The sequence below is a fragment of the Orcinus orca genome, chromosome 16 (genome assembly GCF_937001465.1).
Source record: "Orcinus orca chromosome 16, mOrcOrc1.1, whole genome shotgun sequence".
In the NCBI taxonomy this organism is placed as follows: domain Eukaryota; kingdom Metazoa; phylum Chordata; class Mammalia; order Artiodactyla; family Delphinidae; genus Orcinus; species Orcinus orca.
The window spans coordinates 87,544,833-87,567,174 of NC_064574.1; the positions used below are offsets into that span (position 1 = coordinate 87,544,833).

Below are 22,342 nucleotides of genomic sequence, written 5' to 3' on the forward strand. Positions count from 1 at the left end.
ACGACGACCGCGGCGGCGCGGCTGAGGGGGGCACGTGACTCCGCGGGGCGGAGCTGGCACTACGATGGCGGGCAGGCGGCTGGGAAAATGCAGCTCAGCCGCGGGGAGGGTGGTCCTTGCTGTAACTGAGGCCGCTGAGGTATTTAGACTTTCCAATGAATACTTTCCGGGTATGCCGGCGGCTCGGGGTCCCGGGCAGCTTTCCCACTCGGGCGCTCGGGATCAGCGCTCGCCCCGACGTCCGAGACCCAAACACGCCGCTCTTCTCTCGTAAGTGGTTCGTGTGGAAGCGCGGAGACACGCCCGCGAGCGGGGCGCGCACGGCAGGGACGCACGCGGCTCCGAGTCCGGCGGCCCCACAACGCGGGCCGGACGCGCTCCCGGCCCAGAGTGGTCCTGGGAGGGGCCGCTCCACGCGCTGTGTTCCCCTCCCCGCCCGGGGCAGAGACCAAGCAGGTACAGAAAAGAAACACACTGTTTATTGTTCATCTGAAATATCACATGCATTTTTTTTAAAAATTAAAGCTCTTTATTTAAACGTTTCGATAGCATCTTACCAATTTGGTGGCAGCGAAAAGAAGCTCTACCAATGACAAATATTTTGAAAAGCATTTACAAAAATACATTGCACAAAGTCCTATCTCTCATCTTTAAAAATAAATTAATATTCAAAATATTTCCACCCCATCTCCCAAATTTAGTTTTATATAGGAAATTTTGATCTATATATGTATCCTGTAATATATGAAACATCTGTATACGTTTTACCCAACTTAACTGCATAGGCATTAATTTCAATTCTAACAAGAGTGAAAAAAAATGCTAGTTTATGTAGTTTTTGTATATCTGAGGACTGTTGTGCAATATACATAAAACTCTTCAGAAAACCAGTCAGCACCATCATTTTATCTTTTTCTGAAAATACAACATTTATGGTACACCAAAAGACTGTCTTAACCCAATAAAACTTAAATAATTTTTAAGGTAAAACATCTGTAACACCTTAAGTGCCTTGCAGATATCTCATTTATAAAGTCTGCTCAGTAAAATAGTCTAAATATTAAATACTAATTATAACCAAAGCAAGTCTCACAGGAATTGAGAGAGAATGGCCAACAGCTATAATAAAAGGCAAATCCCAACCAGAGCCAGTACAAAGTGCTGCTGTAAGAAAACCTAATCACCAAATGTCCTGGTTTCATGAATTTGCCACACCGGACAATCTCCTTTAATACCCATCAGTGGAATAGAAGCATAAGCCTCTGAAAGACTTAGAGCATGTTAGTGTTTGCTTTTCCAGAAAAATTCAAAACAAAACCTGAACATATCCAAAAGATTGGATTTCTTGGTTCCTATTCATAGTGTGAAGTAAAACTGCAGGGAAAATCTGATGGGATGAGCCCAGTGGAGACCTGAGAACTCTATTTACATGTTTCTGTAGATCCAGACCATCCCCTTTCGAAGCAGACCCACTTCAACCTGCAAAGGGAAACTCTCCAGGGTTCCTGAACGGATGTTCACACGCCAAGCCCTGACGGAAAATCGTTCTCAGAAGTGGGAGCAAACTAGGCAGGAGAACCCGTTTTCATTACTTCCCCACCTGGTGACTTGAAAGAACTACTGGTGCCGAACAGAGGAGAATCTCACCCTAAAGAAAGGGAGTTCAGAACTCTGAACTTTGGTGACACTGTTCTTCCCTGAAAGAAACGTGTGCTGGGTTGAACACATATCTGCCCCAAAAGGTCCTTTTTAAAAGGGCCAGTGAAGGCCGCTGTCAAGGCTTCAAGAACACTCCAAACCTTTTAACTTCCTTTGCTTTGTTCCTGATGTCAAGCAAATACAAAGAGTTTTATGTTCAAAAACAAATCCCCCAGAGGCCAAAAGTAAGTATCTTTGTGAACTATACATTCAGATGAATCTCCACAGAGACCACCTGTAGCTAGCGGGTCTCTGAGCCCAAGCAGTCAACATGCAGTGTTTCCTGTGGACAGAACAGCAAGCTGGGTGTCGGCATTTATCGCTTCCACACCCACGTCCTGCTGGCAGTCAGTGCGTTTATTTCAGGGGTGACATTATACTGCTCTCTGTATGCCCGTGTCCGTGAAGGATTCCAGTGTTCCAGGCTGTCCCAGTATATACAAAATGTACAAGAACAGTGAGTAGTCTCTTTACTTGATAGGCTCTCCGTGAACTCTGAACCGGTAAAGACACGTGTATTCGGGATGGCCCCAGTTAGAAAAAATCCGAAGTTCCACTATTTGGAAAGCTCTTTCTGGTCTTTTCTGCAATTGAGGAGGGGGAAAAAAACAAAAACAAAACACATTTATTTCATATTACTACCACCAAGCCCAATCACTTCCCCAGGTAAGAGATTTGAGATTAAACAGCCAAGTTGGAGATTAAGCTTTTTACGTGAACTATATCATCTATCACAGGACACAAAGTTCAGGTGAAACTCTTGAGAACTCATCACCCTTGACACATTTATGCAGAACAAATTATATACTAAAAAGGCTCACTCAGGAACAGAAAAGCTAGGAAGCTCAGATCCACTTTCTCAGAAGTTGGCCCTCACACCCCGTGGGCATTTTCGTGAGTGTTGGCAGGTCCTGTGGATGCAGGCAGCAGGGAGGAGACCCGGGAGCCTGAAGCCTGTGTGAAGCCAAGGATCCTTACCGGGGCAGAGAACATCTGTAGTGACTCCCCTTCTTGATCGTAGGTAAACTGTCCCAGGAGCTGCCCTTCTTCTTGATACTCATTTTCTAATCCCTGAAACAAAACCATCTAGTCACTAAATAAAGGAAAAACGGTTAGTGAGGTAACTGGGAGAGGGAAATTACTGTTCCATTAAAGTAAGGCCCTCTGTGTGCTGGGCATTTTATTAAGGGCTTCTCGCAGATCACAAAGCCCGTGAGGTAGGCATTATTCCTCCCGTTATACAGATCAGGAAAACTGAAGCTGGGAGAGGGCAAGCTAACAGGTAGCAGAACACACTCGACACCCACGTGGCCCACTGTAGCCCTCCATGCTCCCAAGTGGAAACCCAAGGGCACGTGATGAGCCTGGGGAAAGGAGAGCAGGTCAGCAGAGTGTGGGGCCCCAAGGAGGTCAACTCACACAGCCAAGAAGAGGAGGACAGGCGCCGGGGGGCTGGGGGACAGGAGACAGTGTTTAACAGGGACAGAGTCTCAGTTTGGGAAGATGACAAGCATCCTGGAGATGACAGTGGTGATGGCTTTACGACAGTGTGAATGTACTTGATGCCCCTGAACTGCATGCACACTTCAAAACGCTTAAGATGGTAGGTTTTATGTTCTGTGTATTTTCCCACAGTAAAAAAGTAACCAAGTAGGAAGTACAGGTGACTAATTTGAATGTCTGTTTCATAAAGGGAAAGGACTTTCTAGGTACAAAAATGCCATGGAAGAAATTACAGGTAATGAGCAGGTGTAACTAAACAAAATTAAGACTGACAGTGGGAAGTATATCTGTAACAGAATAACACATGATTAATATTTTTATATTAAAAAGCTCAAATATTCATAAGATACCGAAAGATAAATGAATAGAAACAAAACCAGAATCTACAAAAAAGGAAACATGCATGTGAAATACATAGAAATGTAGATTAAAGTAAGATCTATCGAATTAGCAGAGATTTAGAAAGAAGAGGACTCAATTAGAAAGGAAACTACAAGATAAGGAACGCTTCTCATACTAACAATGCGTATGGTGCGATGAATCCAAGGCCCCCTTTGAACCCCTGAAACATAACGCCACCTGAGTGTCTAGCCTGAAGGATCACCAAAAAGTGAAGAGGCTTATCCTGAAACGTGGGGAGTGGAAACAGTCAACAACGGCGAACTGGGGACGTGGACAAGGGCACTCTGTGCTGCTCTTTAAAGAAGCATGTGAAGATCTCACTTCACACCCTGTGGGTGAGAGGGCCAGGGGTCCAGCGTGGGTGACTGGTGGTGACGCTCTAATGTGTTCAGATTTCAGATGCTGCTGCTGTCTGTACACCTGAAACTGGCACAGTAAAGCTCAATGCCATGGACAAATACTTAACGGCCAATTTGTTTCTTTAAGGCAGGAAGTGAAATTTTATGAATGGTTTTGTCTCAACTGTACTTCTTTTTCGGCACGCGAGATCTTAGCTCCCCAACCAGGGACTGAACCCGTGGCCCCTGCACTGGAAGCGTGGAGTCTTAACCACTGGACTGCCAGGGAAGTCCCTCCACTGCACTTTTTAAGGGAAAATACCAGTGTTAATGGTGACTTCTGTGGTGCTGGGATTCTGGATGTCCTTTTCCCAACGTCCTCATTCTGTTCTGTACATTCAGCCTCACGGTGTTGTCAGAACAGACTTTATGGCCGAGCAGATGAGAGGCCAGTCCTCCCACAGCCGGGCTGTTGTTGTCCCCCTGCGCCCCAAGCCTCCCTCCCTGGGGAAGCCCTGGAACGTCTCCCTCCACATTTACTGGCTACTCAGAAGTCAGTGGGCAGAGGGGGGGACAGCGACACCGGTAATATACTCAAGTCCCCAGCGTTTGCAGGGCTCGTCTCCAGGAGATTCCCAGACGGGGTGAGGAGGGCCGCCCCGGGACAGGGTGCACTCACGTAGACCGCAAAGTCCTTGGGGGCGCTGGTGATGTTCCCCGTGGGTGACAGAGTCCTTGGTATGTGCTCTAGGGTGAAGGTGGTCGGGTGGATCTTCATCGACAGCCTCACCACGAGGTACCCCTGGGAGCCTTTGAACGCCCAGCAGTTCCCTGGATAGATGTCAGGCTGGGGAAAAGGCAAACACTAAAACTCAATAGCTGAACAAGCTCTTAACCACTCGAAAAAAAGGAGCAGTAAGAGAAAAAACTGGTTAACATTGGGGGGGGGTGGAAATGGAATTTTTGCTGGTAAGAAACGGTCGTGAGCAAAATCAAAAGATGAAGTGAGGCAAGGCATTTGTGACTTAATCCCAAAGGCCCACTGTGTGCAGTGTGAGGCGAGTGCTGAGTCAGATTCCAGTTCCAGTAAGCCAGAACCTTAAAGAGAAAGGGCGGCACACATCTCAGAGAAACACAACTCTTGGTGGTCCTCAGACAGGAAAAGATGCGCCGCCCTACAGAAAACAAGAAATTACGAATTTAAATGACGGGGTGCCACCATGTCTCACCTCACAGATTGCCAATAACCCTGAACCGAACAAAACCTGCTGTGCACGCTGCGAGGACATGCACTCTTGCACACTGACACCATCGCCGAGGGAAGCAGCGCCGGGAAGACCAAGCATCGGCGTATGCGGCTACCCTCTGACTGACGGGAGAGCCACCTCCAGCCGAGCGCGTGTGGGCACAGGCACAAGATGCAGAGGCGGCGCACACTCATCGTGACAGCACTTTTAACAGCAACAGAGGAGCCACAAGCCCACGCCAGGGCTTGGTCAAGTCGGCGGAGCCGCGTGTCTTCAGAGGCCAGGACGATGTGGGCCCCCACTCCCCGTTCATCCTGATGCCACGCGTGCGTCTCCTGCCCCTCCAAACACGCCGCTGCCCACCTGCGTGAGGGGCTCAGGCCCTTGGCACAGCCCTCCCGCCCGCAGAGGCTGCCAGGCTCCACTGGGGTGAGCCAGGCTGCGCCCTCTCAGACAGGCCTGGATCTGAGCCGCAGCAGAGGGGCCGATCCTGGATCCTCTGCAGACTCTGGCTTCCCGGGAGCAGCCCCTCACCTATGACTCACAGTCCCTCAGTGTCAACTCTCCCGTCCAGGGTGCCGTGCGGTTCTCCCGAGAGGATGTTCCCAGCAGGCCCGCCTCCACTTGCCCCTTCACATCCACCCAGCACCTAGGTACTGGCCGCTACCTAAGCTCCAGACCCAACCTGCAGCCCAGGGACAAGGCTGTGGACCTGCTGCAGAACGTCGAGACCTCTGGAGCCCTTCGACCTCTGGGACAGCCCTGCAGCTTGGGGCCAAGGGCAGCGGGGTCAGTCCAAGCAGCTCAGACGACAAATGCCAAGCCGGGCAGCCCCCAAGGACAAGACGGCCACTAGGACGGGACTGGAGCACCCAAAACATGAGGTTCACTGACCCTGACTGGATGCTCAAGTAAACTCCCGACTCTGAGATCGGATTTGCGCTTTTTAAGTGAGAGACGGCTACTGTGTGCATGGTTCACACAGAGGGAGTTATTGGACCTTCCTTCAAACACTGTCATTAACGTTAGTGCCGAGGTCCGGTGGACGTCTCTGAGCGCTGCAGCTCTCTGTCCCTGAGCCCTGCGTGGGCACAGCCCGGGCGGTGAAGGGAGGCTCTGCAGCAGCGGGGCGCCCAGCGCCTCTGCAGAAGGCACTGGAGGACAGGGCCCTACAGTCCCCTGAGCAGCCGTGGGTGTGACATGCAGAGGGAGAGGGGCTCCTCCTGACGCCACCTGCGCGTCTCCACCCGTTCCACCTCCTGAAACACCGAGGAAGCGCAACACACAACCTCCTCGTGGAAGGCCCTCCAGCTCTGACGGTGAGCGACACCCCAGAGAAATGGGTGAAGTCAGACACAGGACAGGATAGGCAGCCTCGCCTGCACCAATCAAACACAAGCAGAACCAACAGATGGCATCGGAAGTCACCTTTGAGGTGAGAGGGGGCAATAGGGGACCTAGAGGCGCTGGGACTGTGCTCCTGGGTCCACAGACGTGCCCGCTTGATGCAGATCCCCTGAGCTGTAGACTGAGGGTCCGCATGCTCCAGCTTACACCTCAACAACAAGGTAAACAAGCACACCCCTAAAACGGCTCAGCCGGCACCATGACTGTGCTGGAGGCCTCGACCCGCACACGATGATCCGGACACCTGCTCACCTGGATGGCCACGCGGGGGGACTGGGAGAAGTACCAGAGCGGGACACCGAACAGGCTGATGAGTGCGGTCTTGGTCTCATACGTCTCAGAGCAGCGGGTACTCAAGATGCTCCCACCTACAGCAGAGTTGAAATGTGTCTCAGTATCTTGTCCTACTGTTTCAGAAACAATATCACTACCCACCTGTAGAGATTTATCTGAAATGTTCTAAAAATTCTCACGTTTCTAACTTATATAAAGAATCTTCTACTTGAAGATCAGCTCTATTCTTAATTTTACTTTTTCCAAATTCAGTGTCAACAGTTCACAACTACTTTAGGACACACAGTCCCTACCACCCACCAAAGACTCTTAAAATACTGGGCTCCCCGCCTGCCACTATAGGGACAGCGACTGAGTGAACTTTTGTTCACGTTTTAAAATAAATAATGATGAATTCAACCAGGCACCAGTGTTACCTGTCAGGTTTTCAGAGGACCTACTTAATAGGCCAAAGTGATAAAATATTATGACGATTACCAATTGCTGGGGTAAATAGGAAGTTGCTAACAAGGACAGGGTTTCTATTTGGAAATAAACAGAAATGTCCTGGGGCTTCTTTGGTGGCACAGTGGTTAAGAATCTGCCTGCCAGTGCAGGGAACACGGGTTCACGCCCTGGTCCGGGAAGATCCCACATGCCGCGGAGCAACTAAGCCCGAGCGCCACAACTGCTGAGCCTGTGCTCTAGAGCCCGTGAGCCACAGCTACTGAGCCTGTGTGCCACAGCTACTGAAGCCTGCGTGCCTAGAGCCCGTGCTCTGCAACAAGAGAAGCCACCGCAGTGAGAAGCCGGCGCACGACAAAGAGTAGCCCCTGCTTGCCGTAACTAGAGAAAGCCCGCATGCAGCAACGAAGACTCAATGCAGCCAAAAAATAAATAAATTAAAAAAAAAAAAAAAGTCCTGGAATTAGGTAGTGGTGGCTGTTGTACAACATAATAAATATACTAAAAGCCATGAAACTGTACACTTGAAAATGGTGAAGTTTGTTATGTGAATTATACCTCAATAATAATAATAAAGAGTGTTAAAAAAAAAAAAGTCCACTTTGCCGGAAACAGGACAGACAGGATGTTGGTGCCAAAGCAGGCCAAAACAACATGGTGTGGGAAGAAACATCAACTAAAATAAATTAAAAAGAAAAACAAATAAGTGAGTAATAAAACTAAAAAGTCCTGAGCAGTCTGTATGCTAAGAGCCAACAGTCCCTAACCTGGCTGCACATCACGACCCCTCAGAACATCTGCAAACGCAGCCGCAGGCCCCTTTTAGAGCGTCTCACCCGATAACGGGGGAGGGGATTGGATGGGATGGAATTTTAAACAAGAAAACAATGTGATTTTGACATAGCTGATCAGCAGGTCCAAACTTCTGAACCACTGAATTCTTTTTAAAATATCCTATTCTCATTCTAAAAAGTGTCTTCTTAAATACACTGACTCACTATTTTCACTTAAGAAGAGCCAATATATGTTTTGTTCAGTAACAGAACGTTCAGTTCAGCCTTGTCAGGATTATCAGAATTCTGAATTAATAACACACCAACCTGTGAGGACTCATTAAGCCTCTAAGAAAAAATGACAACTACTGGTCCCACTGAACTGTTAAATCGTCATTTGATGTCTCTGAATTGCAAAAATGATTTCTTCAGAAATCACTGAATTTCAGAACACAAAACTAAAATCATTTAATATTCTAAAACAGTCATTCTAAACAAAATATACCGAAGAGCAGTTAGCAGCCTTACTAACTTCTGATGCTGGAAGAACCTGGCGGTGTCTGCCGGGAGCGGCAGCCTCCTGCACTGTCTGTTCAGCCCCCGTGAGAAGGTGAGCGATGGGGACGGGCCGCAGCTCCCGCCAGGCCGCTCTGAGCCCCATCGCCTGGTGCTCTGAATGGCTGGGGCAGGTGACTGACACTCACTGTGGGTTGATGTCCCCACCCCTCCCACAGGCCCTCACCCTTTATTACTGAAGTGTTATCAAGAACCTCCTTTCCTCCAAGAGACCGTATTAGTCACCCAGCCCTCATCTGCAATTCCTAAGTTTTAAAAATTCAGAAAACCAAGATTTTCTCTAACACGTATGGTGGCAAAATGCTCCCTGCATTGACAAGACGTCATTCCCGTTTTCACAGACGTGTTCCCATGTGTGATCCGGGTGTGCTGCCCTGGACGCCACCGAGGGATGGTGACAGAAGTCCACGGACACGATGCTTCACTAAACCAAGTCTGGTTTATCCAATACACCTGGTCCAGAGCCTGTGCCATGTCCACGCAGCACTTCCAGACTCAATGGACCACTTCCTCGAGAAACCGGAATAGCACCCCCATCCTTCCCTCTATTCATTCAGCTTGACCCATGCTGCTCTAGGGTCAGTTTCTTTTTACTGAACTCTATACTTAAAAAAACCCACACACTTTACAACACACAAGATCATAAGTGAATAATCAATAATTTCTGTGGTGGTAAACTCTCATATGGCCAGAAAAACCTAAAAGCTACTGAAAGGCCCCCAAACTGAGATTTTGCTGATGTGTGTCATCTCACAGGCTCCCACCCACAGCTGACGCGTGAGCTGCAAGCACAGCCACCAGAGCTCCTGGGGGAACCTGGCTGTGCTCTGAGGCAGAACACTAGGGGCCCGCCTAGAATAATGCTCTTTCTCAGATCTTTGAAAGTTCTAACAAGCTCCCTACTGTTGGGCGTGGGGCAGGTAACAGCCTCTTGAGTGGTCTCCCGCTGACAGTAGCACTTTTGGGTCAGGGGTCTGGCACTCACCCCCGGACTCCAGGGCGAAGTCCACCATACCAGTCTTGTCCTGGGAGTACAGCCTCAGGGCGCTGTTCACGATGGCACGCGCTTGCTGGGCAGAGGAGGCACACACGGAGACGACCCCAGAAATGAAGGACATGTTTTCAGTTAACTCTATTTGGGGACAACAGGCACGGGGGCTGTCTCAGCAATCCCAAACTTCAGTCCTGCTCTCAACTGCGGGGATCCCGGCTCAGACACAGGCAAGAAAGTCTCAGAGCCGGAACCCCCAGTGCCATAAAAAGTGGACAAAGCAAGGACTAGCGTTAGAGATGGTAACTTGGGACTGTATTATGGGAAATTTTTGTGTAATTCCAGAAGGTATGTGGCCACCCAGGGAGACCAAGTCTTTGGGACAAAAAGATTAATAAAGTATAAAGTACTCCTAAGAAGTAGTGTGATAACAATAACACCCGAAGCTTACCGTTCCCAGCACCCTGCATGGTGCTAAGCACTTTTTATATCATAATCACATCCCTAGAAGACCATTCGTAGAACAAAACATCAAAATCTGCTAGCTTGGGACTTCCCTGGTGGTCCAGTGGGGAAGACTCCACGCTCCCAATGCAGGGGGCCTGGGTTTGATCCCTGGTCAGGGAGCTAGATCCCACGTGCCACAACTAAAGATCCTGCGTGCTGCGACTAAGACCAGGCGCAGCTAGCTAGCTGAATACATACATACATGCATAATAAATAAATTTAAAAATCTGCTAGCTTAATACCTAGATGATCAGTTTCACTACCATGTGTATTTTAAACAATTCTCATCGTCTACTTACCGCTTCTGTTATTCCAGAAACGCCCGCTCCATTCACAGCAGATACTACAGTTTCAGCAGTTGGCATCTGTTTTGTCACAGAAATGTGGTGGGTAATGTTCTTCAGTATCTGCAGCTCTAAATCTTGTAATAAAATCTGCAAGTTATCCTTATTTACAAATTGAGCAGACAGTTTCTGGAGCAGCCACTCGAGAGAAGATTCGTGCTGATCTCCGGAGAACATGAGTCTGAGAGTTTCTCTGACTTGGGCGTCCACCTAGTAAAATCATTGGTGAATATAACATGAATCTACTGTTTTAGCGAAATCATTTCAACTCTTCACTCTGTCACCTTAGATACCCTGGAAAGATCACACAGCAGTTCAAAATCCATAATGGAAACTTGACACGGTTTCTTCCCTTCATACGAAACTTAAGAACCCTCCAAAGAGGCTGAAATACACTCAGGGGAACAGGGATAGAGGAGAGCACAGCCTAGGTGCCCTGGGTGCCCACGGGACAGCAGGAGAGGGGCCCTGCCCCAGGTGAGGTGCAGATGACAGGGCCCCTCGTCTTCAAACTCAGTCTGAGAAGGAAACAGTCACACACACAACTGAAAACGTAACTTTACGCAGGCTGGAAGCGTCCAAGTGCATTATTTCTACACACACACCGTTATGTGTATAAGCTCCTCTCCTTGCCCCACAGAGAGCGGAAGACGGGGCAGAAGCACCAGGAAAAGCACAGCATTGTGACAAAGCGAGCACATCGACCTCCTCACTTGCAGGCTCTGGAATGCTCCGCCGCACAGCTCAGCCGCGGCCCGGACGCGGGCACTTGGGCCACCTCAGTGCTACTGTCACAACACTGCACACTCGTCCGTGGCCCCTGCACTGGCGCTTTCACCTCTGCGCCCGGAGTCCCAGGAGAGTGGCTGCTCGTCTCAAAGCCTGTGTGCCTCTGTGACCCATGACCATCTCAAGATCTTCCCCCCAAAGGCTGCAGGCATTCACAGTCCCCCAGCCATGAGGACACCTGTGTCCCGAGCCAGCCCCGGAGGAGACTGTCACCACCTCGCCATCCTGAGGACTGAGGAGCAGTCATTCATGTGACCTGCAAACCCATTCAGGGAGACGGGTTGCCTGCTGGGCTGGGCCACATCTCTGCTGCACTGCCCCGTCGGCCTCAGTAGCTCCCTGCACCGCAAACTGTCACCCTGGGCCTGCGAGACCTCCTCCCCAACAACCATCCGCCTTTGACTTAGGATGACCTGTGCCACTCCAATGTCCGTGTTTCCATTTTCACGTAGCTATAAATGTCTAGATTTCTTCTTCTGCACATGGATAGAGGCCTGAAGCAATGTCCGTGACGTGAGGATGTGATACGAAACCGCAGCGTGACTCTACTTTGGTGAGAAGATACACAACTGGCCCTGCCCCCAATAAAGGTGAGCCCTTGGCCATGCGTGTGTAAAGGAAGGAAAGACATCTCGTGTCACTGGAGAGGCGGGAATTCGAGGGGAGCTGAATTTTTAATTATTCTATTCAAGATGGTTAAAAACTTCAAATATAGTAAAACAAAATTTTTAAAGGAAGTTGAAATTAACAAACATATCAACTCGAGTGTTTTTATCTTCCATGATAAAACAAAACGTAAAGCTGAGGACACCTACTCTTTCGGATGCCGCGTCCACCTCCTCCCGGCTGGCTCCCAACCGCTGCCGCCCGGACAAGCCTGCTTTCAGACGCCCCAGCTCCTGCTCCAGACGCCGGGCCACGGCAAGGAGGCGCGGCTCCTCGTCAGCTCTGCTGCAGCGGGGGGTGACGACAGGATAGGTCAGTCCTGCCAACAGCACGTGCAGGAGAAACGCCCGTGTTCCCCGGGCAGGTCAGCTGTGAACACACCACCCTGTCCCTCAGCAGCACACAAGTTTCAAGCCAAGGCCCCGGAGACTGTTCCCACCTCAAGGTCCGCACGCACACAGACACGCACACCTGCCCGGGCGGGGGCCAAACCTGCCATGGGCAGCGGTTATGCTTCTCTGGGTGCTGGTGCGGACTCTCATATACTATTTAATATTTAAACCTGTACCTATCGCCTTAAAATTCTGAAAAAGACTTCAGAGAAGTGACAGTGTTTACTGATAATCACTATAAAATTAAATATGAATTTTTCATGCTACTGGAAGAGAAAACTAAAAACATATGGCTTCAGGGTTTTACCTGTAGTGGAATAACTGAGGACATGGAAAGGAGACGTGACCCATCAGCCCCCCCTCAGCAAACTGGGGGCTGGCGAATAAGCCAGAACTGCAAACAGTCCTGATTGCTTTGAGCACCCCCAGCAAACCGGGGGTCTGCAGAGAAGCATTGAGTGCTTTGGGCACTGATCCATGAGATGTCCTAGTATAATCAGTGGTGGGAATGCAAGGAGATGTCCTTGTGCTACTTCAGTCTAATCAAAATAATGGTGGGAACTCTGTGCTGCTTTTGCGCTCAAGGACAAAGCACGGCAGGTTCTCAAGAAAGCGAATTATTGCTTGTATAATTAATCAAAACACAGGGTGCTGCTTTGGCACTTCTGAAGGGTTAAGAAAACAAGTCTTAAAGTGTAAACCTAGATAATGCTCCAATAAAAGCTACCTCAGCAGGACAGACGGCGCTGTTCTGCCTGAGCGGGCGGCAGCCCTCTACTGCTGGGCTTCGGCACAGTCCATCTCGTGGGATGAGCTTGCTTTCGGCCCTGTCCTAAGATAAACTACAACATTAACAATTCTATTTTAATGTAGGTATTGTACATTATGAAATACTACGATATTACATTTATAGTTGTCTATAGGTAGTTATAGTTGTTGAGACACCAACAGCTCATATCTCAGCAGAGTGCACTCTGGGGTAAACACTGCAGGAGCCACATGGCTTCAGCCAAAAGGTGTTTTGATAAGTAAAGGCTCTAAAGGAAAGTTAAAAGCGTGCTAACACTCATACCCATCCCGAGAGGAGGGTGGGTGAGGTCTCAAATCACACGATAGGACCCAGAGAAACACACAGGAGCGAGAGCGGGAAGATGAGAGGTTAACGCTCGTCATCTGCTCTCTCCTGAGTTGAGCGTTGAGCCGGTGAGTGGAGTGGCTGGAGTAACAAAAGGGTAACAGTGTCCTATTCAGATAATGGGGTGGAGAGAACCCAGGTGACAAAACCAAGGGTGTGAAAACGGTGAGCGGCTCTGAGACAGGAAGAAGCTCCATGCTGCCAGGGGACTTCAGGGAAGCTGACAAATGTGCGGAAGAAAAGCAACCAGGCTACGAGGGACCAAACGCCACCCCCCTGAAACTGCTGAGGGACCAGGGCTGTTTAGCAACAAAGAAAGGGCTCAGAGGAGGCCCAGCCTTGGTGAGAGCCTTGCAGCTCAGAAGGCGCATGTCTGGCCCCCTCGAGGGGCTGCCGAGCGGGGGACCAGGGTTGAACTGTGATGCCCGCAGAGCCAGCAGAGGTCCAGGCAGGAAGCCCACTCCACGCTGTGCCATGAACTCACGGCCCGTTCCTCGCGCCCTGAGGACCCTCCCGGCACATCCGGGCAGGGATTCCCCCCAGAGCAAAGCCGGGGACCCCGCTGTCTTTGGTGCTGCATGGAGGTGGATGGTAACAAGCTCCCCGACCCCTCCTCCATCCTCAGGTGCCCTGAAGGGTCTCCCAGAAAGACAACAGTTGGGACTGTTACCACCAACACAGCCCAGTCATCCCAGGTGCAAACAGTGCCCCTTGCTAAGGACGGCACAGCCCCACGTGACAGAGAGGAGCACAGAAGACAGAAGAGGAATTTATCTGGAATTATCCTACCTGACTGTTCTTAGTGCAGTCTGTTCTAATTCCTTCTGGATGGCCTAAAATGTAGGAGAAACAATCCGTTTAAATACACAAGTTACATACCAACTTTCCATAAAATCATATACTTGACTCTATAAACAGAAATAGAAATACACATATTTATCTAGGATTTTTCCCCCCTTAATTTAAAGCCCAGACCTGCCTGCTGGCAGGCAGGTAAGGGATGTTCACTTTTCAAAGCAGACTTTTAAAAGACGACACACAACGTATACTTAGAGAGGTGCACAGGTCATACAAAATAAGCAGCTCCTGTAACCAGGACGCAGGCCAGGAAGCCAGACGCCGCCGCTGCCGCCGCCACCACCTCGGGTAAGTGCTTTCAGCGTGGCTGGACAAGGAGGAGGACGGCAGACTCACACATGAAGGCACGACTTATTAACACGGCCTGTTCACAGGCGCGGGCGCGCACCGCCCCACGCGAGCCGAGGCCCAGCGGCCACGGAGGCCGTAACTCGACAGAGGCGGGCGACATAGACAGGACCAACGCCAGCTCCCTCACGGAGGTGCGCTTCCTCCTCAGGCACCCTGGAAACATCTCATCAACGGATGGACTGAACTGCTCCCCTCTGACACTGTCAGCAACGCAGCGGCCAGTCCTGAGCTCCCGAGGGCTGTGCGTCTCCCCTGAGGCCCATCAGGGGGTCCAGGCCACCCACTCGGCGCCCCCAGTCCTTGTCCATGTCCACGCAGGTGCCGTCTCCTCCCTCCGCCTGCCCGACACCTGACAAGACTAGGCTTTCTGACCAGAAAATCCCCGGTCAGAAGGTCCAGGGTGAACCTTCACTCCCTTGCCCACAGACACCGTCACCCTGTGGAGGCTGGGTGACAGCGAGGAGAACCGCCCCCACCTGGGAGCCAGTGAGCTGGACACACTTACAAAACATTAAAGCAACACAATGGGGGCTTCCCTGGTGGCGCAGTGGTTAAGAATCCGCCTGCCAATGCAGGGCACATGGGTTCGAGCCCTGGTCCAGGAAGATCCCACATGCCACGGAGCAACTAAGCCTGTGCGCCACAACTGCTGAGCCTGCGCTCTAGAGCCCGCGAGCCACAACTACTGAAGCCCGCGTGCCACAACTACTGAGCCCGCACACCTAGACCCCGTGCTCCACAGCAAGAGAAGCCACCACTGTGCGAAGCCCGCGCACCGCAACGAAGAGTGGCCCCTGCTCACCGCAGCTACAGAAAGCCCGCGCGCAGCAATGAAGACCCAACGCAGCCAAAAATAAAAATAAATAAATAGAAAAATTTTTAAAAATTAAAAAAAAAAGAATATTTCCCTTTCGTTTTATAAAGGATGGCAGCAAACACCCTAAAAGAAGCACTTTAAAGGCTGGGGGCTGTGAGCACAGTAACTGCAGCTGACGCTTCTCAAGGAAATCACGGTGCTGGGGCTGCAAGTGAAAGGTCAAGAGCATGAATACCTCAGATCTTTCTGTCAGTTTTCCAAGAATATCTTCCAGGCTGGAGATGCGCAATTCATGTTCTTGGCGGAGAGTCACATAGTCGGTCTTGAAAAGGAAAATGAATGAACAAATGGTAGAGAAAGTTAAGCAACAAATAAGCCCAAACCTGGCCAGTCAGGCCACGCTGTTTCTACACAGCACAACAGCCAGAGACTGTGGTCACAGCTGGGCACAGCATCCCATGGGGGTGACCTCAGTGACGTCCTCATCTCCGCCTCTGAAACCTGCCCTAAGATAAAAGGCACAAACAGCTTTTCTAGTCACAGAATATTCGTTAAGAAGACTGGTAATTATCAAAAACACCTGCATGGACAGCAGAGCAATTACCATTCATTCAACACACACCACCCAGGCACCTGCTGTACCCAGAGACTTACACCACAACCACCAAGGGCCCACTCACTCCTTCTTGATCTTTCATATTCGTATAAAGTGTGTGACATATCAATGGTCATCAGAACCGGTGCTAGAGCCCTCAGAACAGTGCTGATCAGGGGAAGAAAGCTCAGATCAGGCGGCCAACAGGCACGTTCCCCCCCCCCGACCCCCCGGCTCAGGGACACAGGTGATCAGCACAGCGGCAGAGAGAAAATAAGATTTTTTTCTCAACATAAGTAACTTTGAAAACAGCCTTTGTCCAGCACATCCCCACCCATCTCTTCAGCAGTTCTTAGAAGGTAAATCTGGAGTAAGCGTATCAGATACACTCCCTGGGAAGGTCTAGAAAAATCTCTGCCAGTTATATAATCAAAGGACATCCACACAGGAGACACCACCAGCAGCAAAGAACGCCTGCACATTCTGAACCACTAAAATCCAGTCAGAAAGAAAAACAGTAAGTCATTATACACTCTTATTACAGGAGTTTCATCCACTGATTTTATACCCCACCTTGTTCCAAAATATAACCACAATGACTTATAAAAACATAAGATGACAAATCAGGTGAAGCAAAGCTAAGGGATGAAGGGCAGCTGGGAGGATGACCCCAGGGCACTGGGATGCGGGAGGGTCAGCCGCTGGACTTGGCTGCACGTGCTCACGGCCAGGCCGGGTCTCCTACTGTGCAGCCCGCTGGCCCTGGGCACAGCGGGACGGCCTCTGCCCAGCATGGCGGCCACATGTGCCCCGGAGCACCTGATGTGTGGCTGGGGCAACTGAAAGAGAAGCTAAATGTTACTTAGTGTTAATTTGTGTGTGTGGCGGTGGGGGGGCCTGGTGGCTTGTGGGATCTCAGTTCCCGGACCAGGGGTGGAACCCGGGCCACGGCAGTGAGAGCGCCGAGCCCTAACCACCAGACCGCCAGGGAAGTCCCTAAGTGTTAGTTACTTTAAACTCGCACAGCCACATGCAGCAGGTGGCCCACTCTCCTGGAGACACACGTGGGATAAACCTGTGCCAGCCGCTCAGGGAAGGATAACAGGTAGTCAGCACGCTGACCACCAGTGTGTGGCAGCCGCAGAACCAAGCTTCAACCTTCCAGGGTCACCGTCACATCACACCTGAATAGGGGTAAGTGGTGGAGGACAGCGTGGGAAGGATGAGCTAAATCTGCACTCAGCTCAGCACATCTCGAATCTCATTTTAAAACAAGGAACAGAACACTCGTAACGGTGTTAACTGGATGTCACTGAAATCATCTCAGTTCTACGGCTGAGAAGCCAAAAATAAGCAACTAGTGAGGAATCAACGCAGGACGCCCGGTGGCCTTTGGATGTGAGAACCCCAAGCAGGCACCTGGGGGCCACGCAGAGAAGGTGGAACACGCCTAGTAACTTTGGGAACCAGTGCCTGTCAGCACGTTACAGGGACCCGACCGGAATCGAGAAGATTCACACATTCTGCCCCCAACAGGTGGAACACAGTGGATTAAGCCAGCGGCAGCTACAAACAGGGGCGCAAGCTGATGCCGGGACAGGAGAGCTCAGTTTCCTGAGCCCAGTCAGGAAACAGCCGGCAAGGGGCACCCACCCCGAGACAAGTCGAGGCAGGCTCCGGCGAAGCCAGGCAGAGCCAGGCTGCTCGAGAGCACGGTGGGGCCACAGGGAGCCCTGAGGGGTCCGCAGGCTGACAAGACATGCATGATCAGGGGTGGAGGGTCCCCTCCGGTCGGAGTGCGAACAGTTGGGTGGGTAGTGGGCTCTTTGCTGAGAAAACAGGATCAGGGAAAAGCACTTGTGGAGACAAGGGGCAATGCCTATTTTAAAGATTTCAATCCAAAATACCTAAATTGAATTATTGTGGAACTTAAGAAAATAAACATCAGTTTTGAGGAAAATGGACTGACAAGCCTTTCCTTGAGAACCAAATAAGTGAGACACGTATACACAGGCCTACGGTTTCATAAGGAATAGTAGCTACTTAACTATTTCATGATCTTGAGATATTTTAAATCACAAATTTGAGCTTTTCCGTTCAGTGCCAGAAAAATTTCATCGAATTGTGTTCAATCCATTCACCAATTAAAACGCAGGATAGGGACACCCGTCTGTCCCGCCGCAGCCTGACCTCACTCTTGGGCGTCACCCACGCGCCTCCACCCCCTCCCCCAACCCTGCCTGCTCCCAGGGTGCACCCCACCCCCTACCCTGGCCTCAGACGTGGCATCTCCTCCGGGGGCACCTACCGCAGCTCCCCGCCACTGCAGGCCAGGAACCCACCTGCCATCCGTGCGGCCACCTCTCACTGCAGGGCCCTCCTATTCCTTGTCCCCAAAAGGAAAACACAACACCCGAGAACTCCAAGGTGGCATCACCTGGGAGCCCAACAGCCCACCAGTGCCAGCCCCCTTGAGACGCTGCCCCCACCACGCTCCTCACCGGGGGCCACACCCCCTCATTGCTGCCATCTGCCCGGTCCACCCGCGCCTGCAGTTTCTGGAGCAAGGTTGACAACTCTCCAAGCTTCTTGTCATGGCTGTGACACTGTCCCGACAATGCAGCCACCTGCCTTTCCACTTCACTCATCCGATGCCAGTGGAAAACCTCATCGCCAACCTGAAACAGTAAGAGGTTCCAAAGGTGACACAAATGAGAAGGTCAACCTGGCAAAGGAGAGTACAGTACAGGATAAGTCGAAACAACGAAACAGAGCATTACAGGAAAACGTCAACTACAATACACACACACCCCCAAAGGAAAAGACATGAAAATGTTCATCATTAGTGATTTCCTTTATGTGGCAGACTATGGGTGGTTTTTATTTTCTTCTTTATGCTTTCTATATTTTCCAAAGTAATGAAAACTTTTTTTTTTAATGAAAATGAACTAAATAATGAGACTGCTTGAAATACAGGCACACCTCGCTCTACTGCACTTCGCAGATACTGCATTGTTCACAAATGAAGGTCTGTGGGGTCCCTGCGTCCAGTGAGTCTGTCCTCGCATCTCCCCAACAGCATCTGCTCGCTTTGTGTCTCTGTGTCACACTTTGGTAATTCTCAAAATATTTCAAACCCTCCACCAGCAAAAAGATTACAGCTCATTAAAGGCTCAAATGATGGTTAGCATTTTTTAGCAATAAAGTATTGTCAATAAAGGTCTGTACACTATTTTTTTAGACATAATGCTATTGCACACTTAACAGACTATAGTACACTGTAAAGATAACTTTTATATGCACCAGGAAGCCAAAAAATTCGTATGATACTGGAGCTGAACACGCAGTATCTCTGAGGTGCGCCTGTATGCATTACTTGAAGTGTTTCGGAACATTTAAGGAGCTGTAAGACATGCTTATTTGACGTTTTAAAATATTTTCTAAGACAGAGTGCCCAGCTGAACTACCTTGCAGTTTACAAGTAATATGGAAACTTACTCTGGAGAACACAGATTGGCAACGCCAGGGAAGAGCACATCCTAACTGATTACCTGCAGAGGCTGGTTCGGGTGCGAAGTGTCGGGTGTGAGCATGGTCCTAGGGTCATCCACCCTCTGTGCTCTGTGGCTGTGCATCCAGTTTAACACAGGCAGGAGTGAAAGAACATCACCCTGGCCCCATAATGAAATATTTGCACCTTGAAGGAGAGAAAAGCAACTGTATACACATGTACATACAGTGCTTTTCAAAAGGTGTACTTAAATGTTCAATTCTTTCACTGATTTACATATATATGCACGTGTACATATTAGTCATCTTAGGTAACAAAGTAAAATTTTACTTACCTAGTAAAAGTAATACTGGAATGAGCAAGATTAAAAACTTGCAAATATTTCGAAGGCACCTAAGGAATGAAAAGAAAAACATTAGGGCTTCCCTGGTGGCACAGTGGTTGGGAGTCCGCCTGCCGATGCAGGGGACACGGGTTCGTGCCCCGGTCTGGGAGGATCCCACATGCCGCGGAGCAGCTGGGCCCGTGAGCCACGGCCGCTAAGCCTGCGAGTCGGGAGCCTGTGCTCCACAACGGGAGAGGCCACGGCGGTGAGAGGTCCGCGTACCGCAAAAAAAAAAAAAAAAAATCAAAACATTTAACTTGGAAAAAGTAAAAGGCAGGGCTCACTATTCTATATGACCTCTCTAGATAATTTTATACAAAATACCCCCCTCCCTAATTTAAAGTGGAAGTCACAGGCTGAGAAATGCAGTTAGTTTTATCTACAAGGTAAGTGGCTGCCTGAAGGAAAACCTGGCCACACCGTGCTGTCTCCCAGGCCCATGTGAACAACCCAGCAGGTCAGTTAACTGCCAACACGCTGGGCTGGGTGCACAGGAGGGCACTTAAGGACCTTGGTCATCGACCCACTGAGGCAACCTGGTGCTGGGGCAAGTGCACCAGAAGGTCCAGGCCTACAGTCCTGAGCACACCCTCCCAGCTGTGTAATCCTGGACACGTCACTTAAACGTTGCGCATCCGGTTTTCTTCAAGGATGACACCTGCTTTTCCTTTCTAACAGGAGTGGTTTGAAAAATTAAGACTATGAAAGCACTTTGCAAAATATAAAATGATTAAATCAAATGATACCATGAAATTAGCACAAAATCAGTTCTTTAAAACACCAAGCTGACACAGTATCAGTTTCCTTACCTTGTAAGAAGAAACACATTCAGCCAAGAAACCAAAGTAACAAACTGGTACCATCCAACCCCAAGCCACCAGAATACTTCAGATGCTGCCTTCCCTAAAAGAGAAAACACCACACATTCTAAGGAAACGTTCGTAGGAAAACCAAACTCCTAATGGACTGGTTTTGTGAAGGCCAAGCTAGCAGCATAAGGAAATATACTAACAGATGCTTTGAAAGTATATTAAGATGAAGGAAGTTAGGGATGAAGTATATTAGGACAATGCTTAGTCATCACAACAGGAATATCCATAACTCAAACACAGGAACGTAAATAAGCCACAAAGCAATAAGTCATACACAAGACAAGATACAAAAGAGTAAACACCAAACCCATGCGTTCTCAAGTACAGTACTTACAACAACACCCAATACACTGGAGAAACAATGAATGCCATGCAGCCAAAAGCACAGTATGTTAGCATTTCTAAGTAATAAAGGATGGAACACGTTACATCAAGGATCAAAGCACGTAAACCGAAAATGCAATGTTGACTTGGTTAGGTGAACAGTTTACTGCAGGTGCTTAACTGCCAACAGCCTAGGAGCGAACGCTAACATGGAAAGCCAAAATAACCACCTGGACAGGCCACCGCCAACCACAGCACCGCTGACACCGTCCTGGACACAAACCCTCCCGTGGCTCCGACCTCGCGCAGCGCCTGCACCGAGAAGTGACCTGTGCCGGAGAAGATTTGGGCGGGAGGGGCACCTTCAAACACCAGCCCCACAGTCCCGACGCGGCAAGAGACACCCACCTCGTGGCACTGTACCAAAATCCTCTCGCATCAGACAGTCAACAGTCTCTCCTCAAGAAAAACAATCGACTACTTGAAGTCCAAGCAAGATGCTGAAACTAACTTATGAAAACCCTGCTCTGTGTCTGAACAGTTTTCACTCGCTTCTGCCTATCGACACGTAGGATGTAAAATGCAGACGTTTCCTATAAACCCGCGGGGCCTGGCTGGCAGCTACCCTACACGTGTGCACAGCTGCTGCTGGCAGAATGGGTATTGGAAAGACAGCACAATCGTTTAAAGCAAGTAAGATTCCATGGACACCAGCAGTTAACATGCTCTGGGTGAGACAAGAGTTACGCAAACAGCAAGATGAAAATCTTCCTACAGCCCAGTGAAAAAATATTTTGGAATTTTAACCGGTAGTCCCACTGGATGACAAAATAAAACACAATTAACTTTATACCGAAAGCCACACATATAAAGCAGAAAACTGCTCATGAAATTAATTCCTTTCATTTTTAAAGAGTGACCGCTGGAAGTAATACACCCACACCAGCATTTGCGTGTTGACTCCTGAAAACATTAAGCAATTCCAACACGGCTGACGTGCAAAGAAACGGTTTTTTAAAAAATCTATTGCTTTATGTTTATTAATTAACAGTTAAGAGACAACAAATTTTGAAGTTCAGCTTTTAAAAAAAGCTGCTATAAAGGCACCCTTCGGCAAGACACT

General features: G+C 49.6%; 1 protein-coding gene and 1 long non-coding RNA gene across 9 annotated transcripts in view; one reads left to right on the forward strand and one right to left on the reverse strand.

Annotated features, from left to right (window-relative positions):
• Positions 1-8: 8 nt before the first annotated feature.
• LOC125961356 (uncharacterized) lies at positions 9-7,928 on the forward strand. The gene is made up of 2 exons (XR_007471982.1): positions 9-456; positions 5,178-7,928. It is a non-coding gene; the product is annotated as an uncharacterized LOC125961356 (long non-coding RNA).
• SUN1 (Sad1 and UNC84 domain containing 1) overlaps positions 462-22,342 on the reverse strand; it is a 283,061-nt gene continuing 261,180 nt past the window's right edge. For 4 of the 8 annotated variants that reach the window (XM_049698727.1, XM_033426770.2, XM_033426778.2 and 1 more), the window contains 14 exons: positions 21,450-21,548; positions 20,833-20,926; positions 19,973-20,031; positions 19,679-19,824; positions 18,629-18,805; positions 15,768-15,854; positions 14,296-14,339; positions 12,129-12,264; positions 10,480-10,734; positions 9,668-9,752; positions 6,848-6,963; positions 4,621-4,788; positions 2,677-2,769; positions 462-2,282 (listed from right to left, as the gene is read on the reverse strand). In XM_049698727.1, the coding sequence (XP_049554684.1) occupies positions 2,169-2,282; positions 2,677-2,769; positions 4,621-4,788; positions 6,848-6,963; positions 9,668-9,752; positions 10,480-10,734; positions 12,129-12,264; positions 14,296-14,339; positions 15,768-15,854; positions 18,629-18,805; positions 19,679-19,824; positions 19,973-20,031; positions 20,833-20,926; positions 21,450-21,548 (1,673 nt within the window). In that variant the 3' untranslated portion in view covers positions 462-2,168. The remainder of the gene's footprint in view (positions 2,283-2,676; positions 2,770-4,620; positions 4,789-6,847; positions 6,964-9,667; positions 9,753-10,479; positions 10,735-12,128; positions 12,265-14,295; positions 14,340-15,767; positions 15,855-18,628; positions 18,806-19,678; positions 19,825-19,972; positions 20,032-20,832; positions 20,927-21,449; positions 21,549-22,342) is intronic. The other 4 variants (XM_033426779.2, XM_049698728.1, XM_033426777.2 and 1 more) reach the window with 2 other exon arrangements.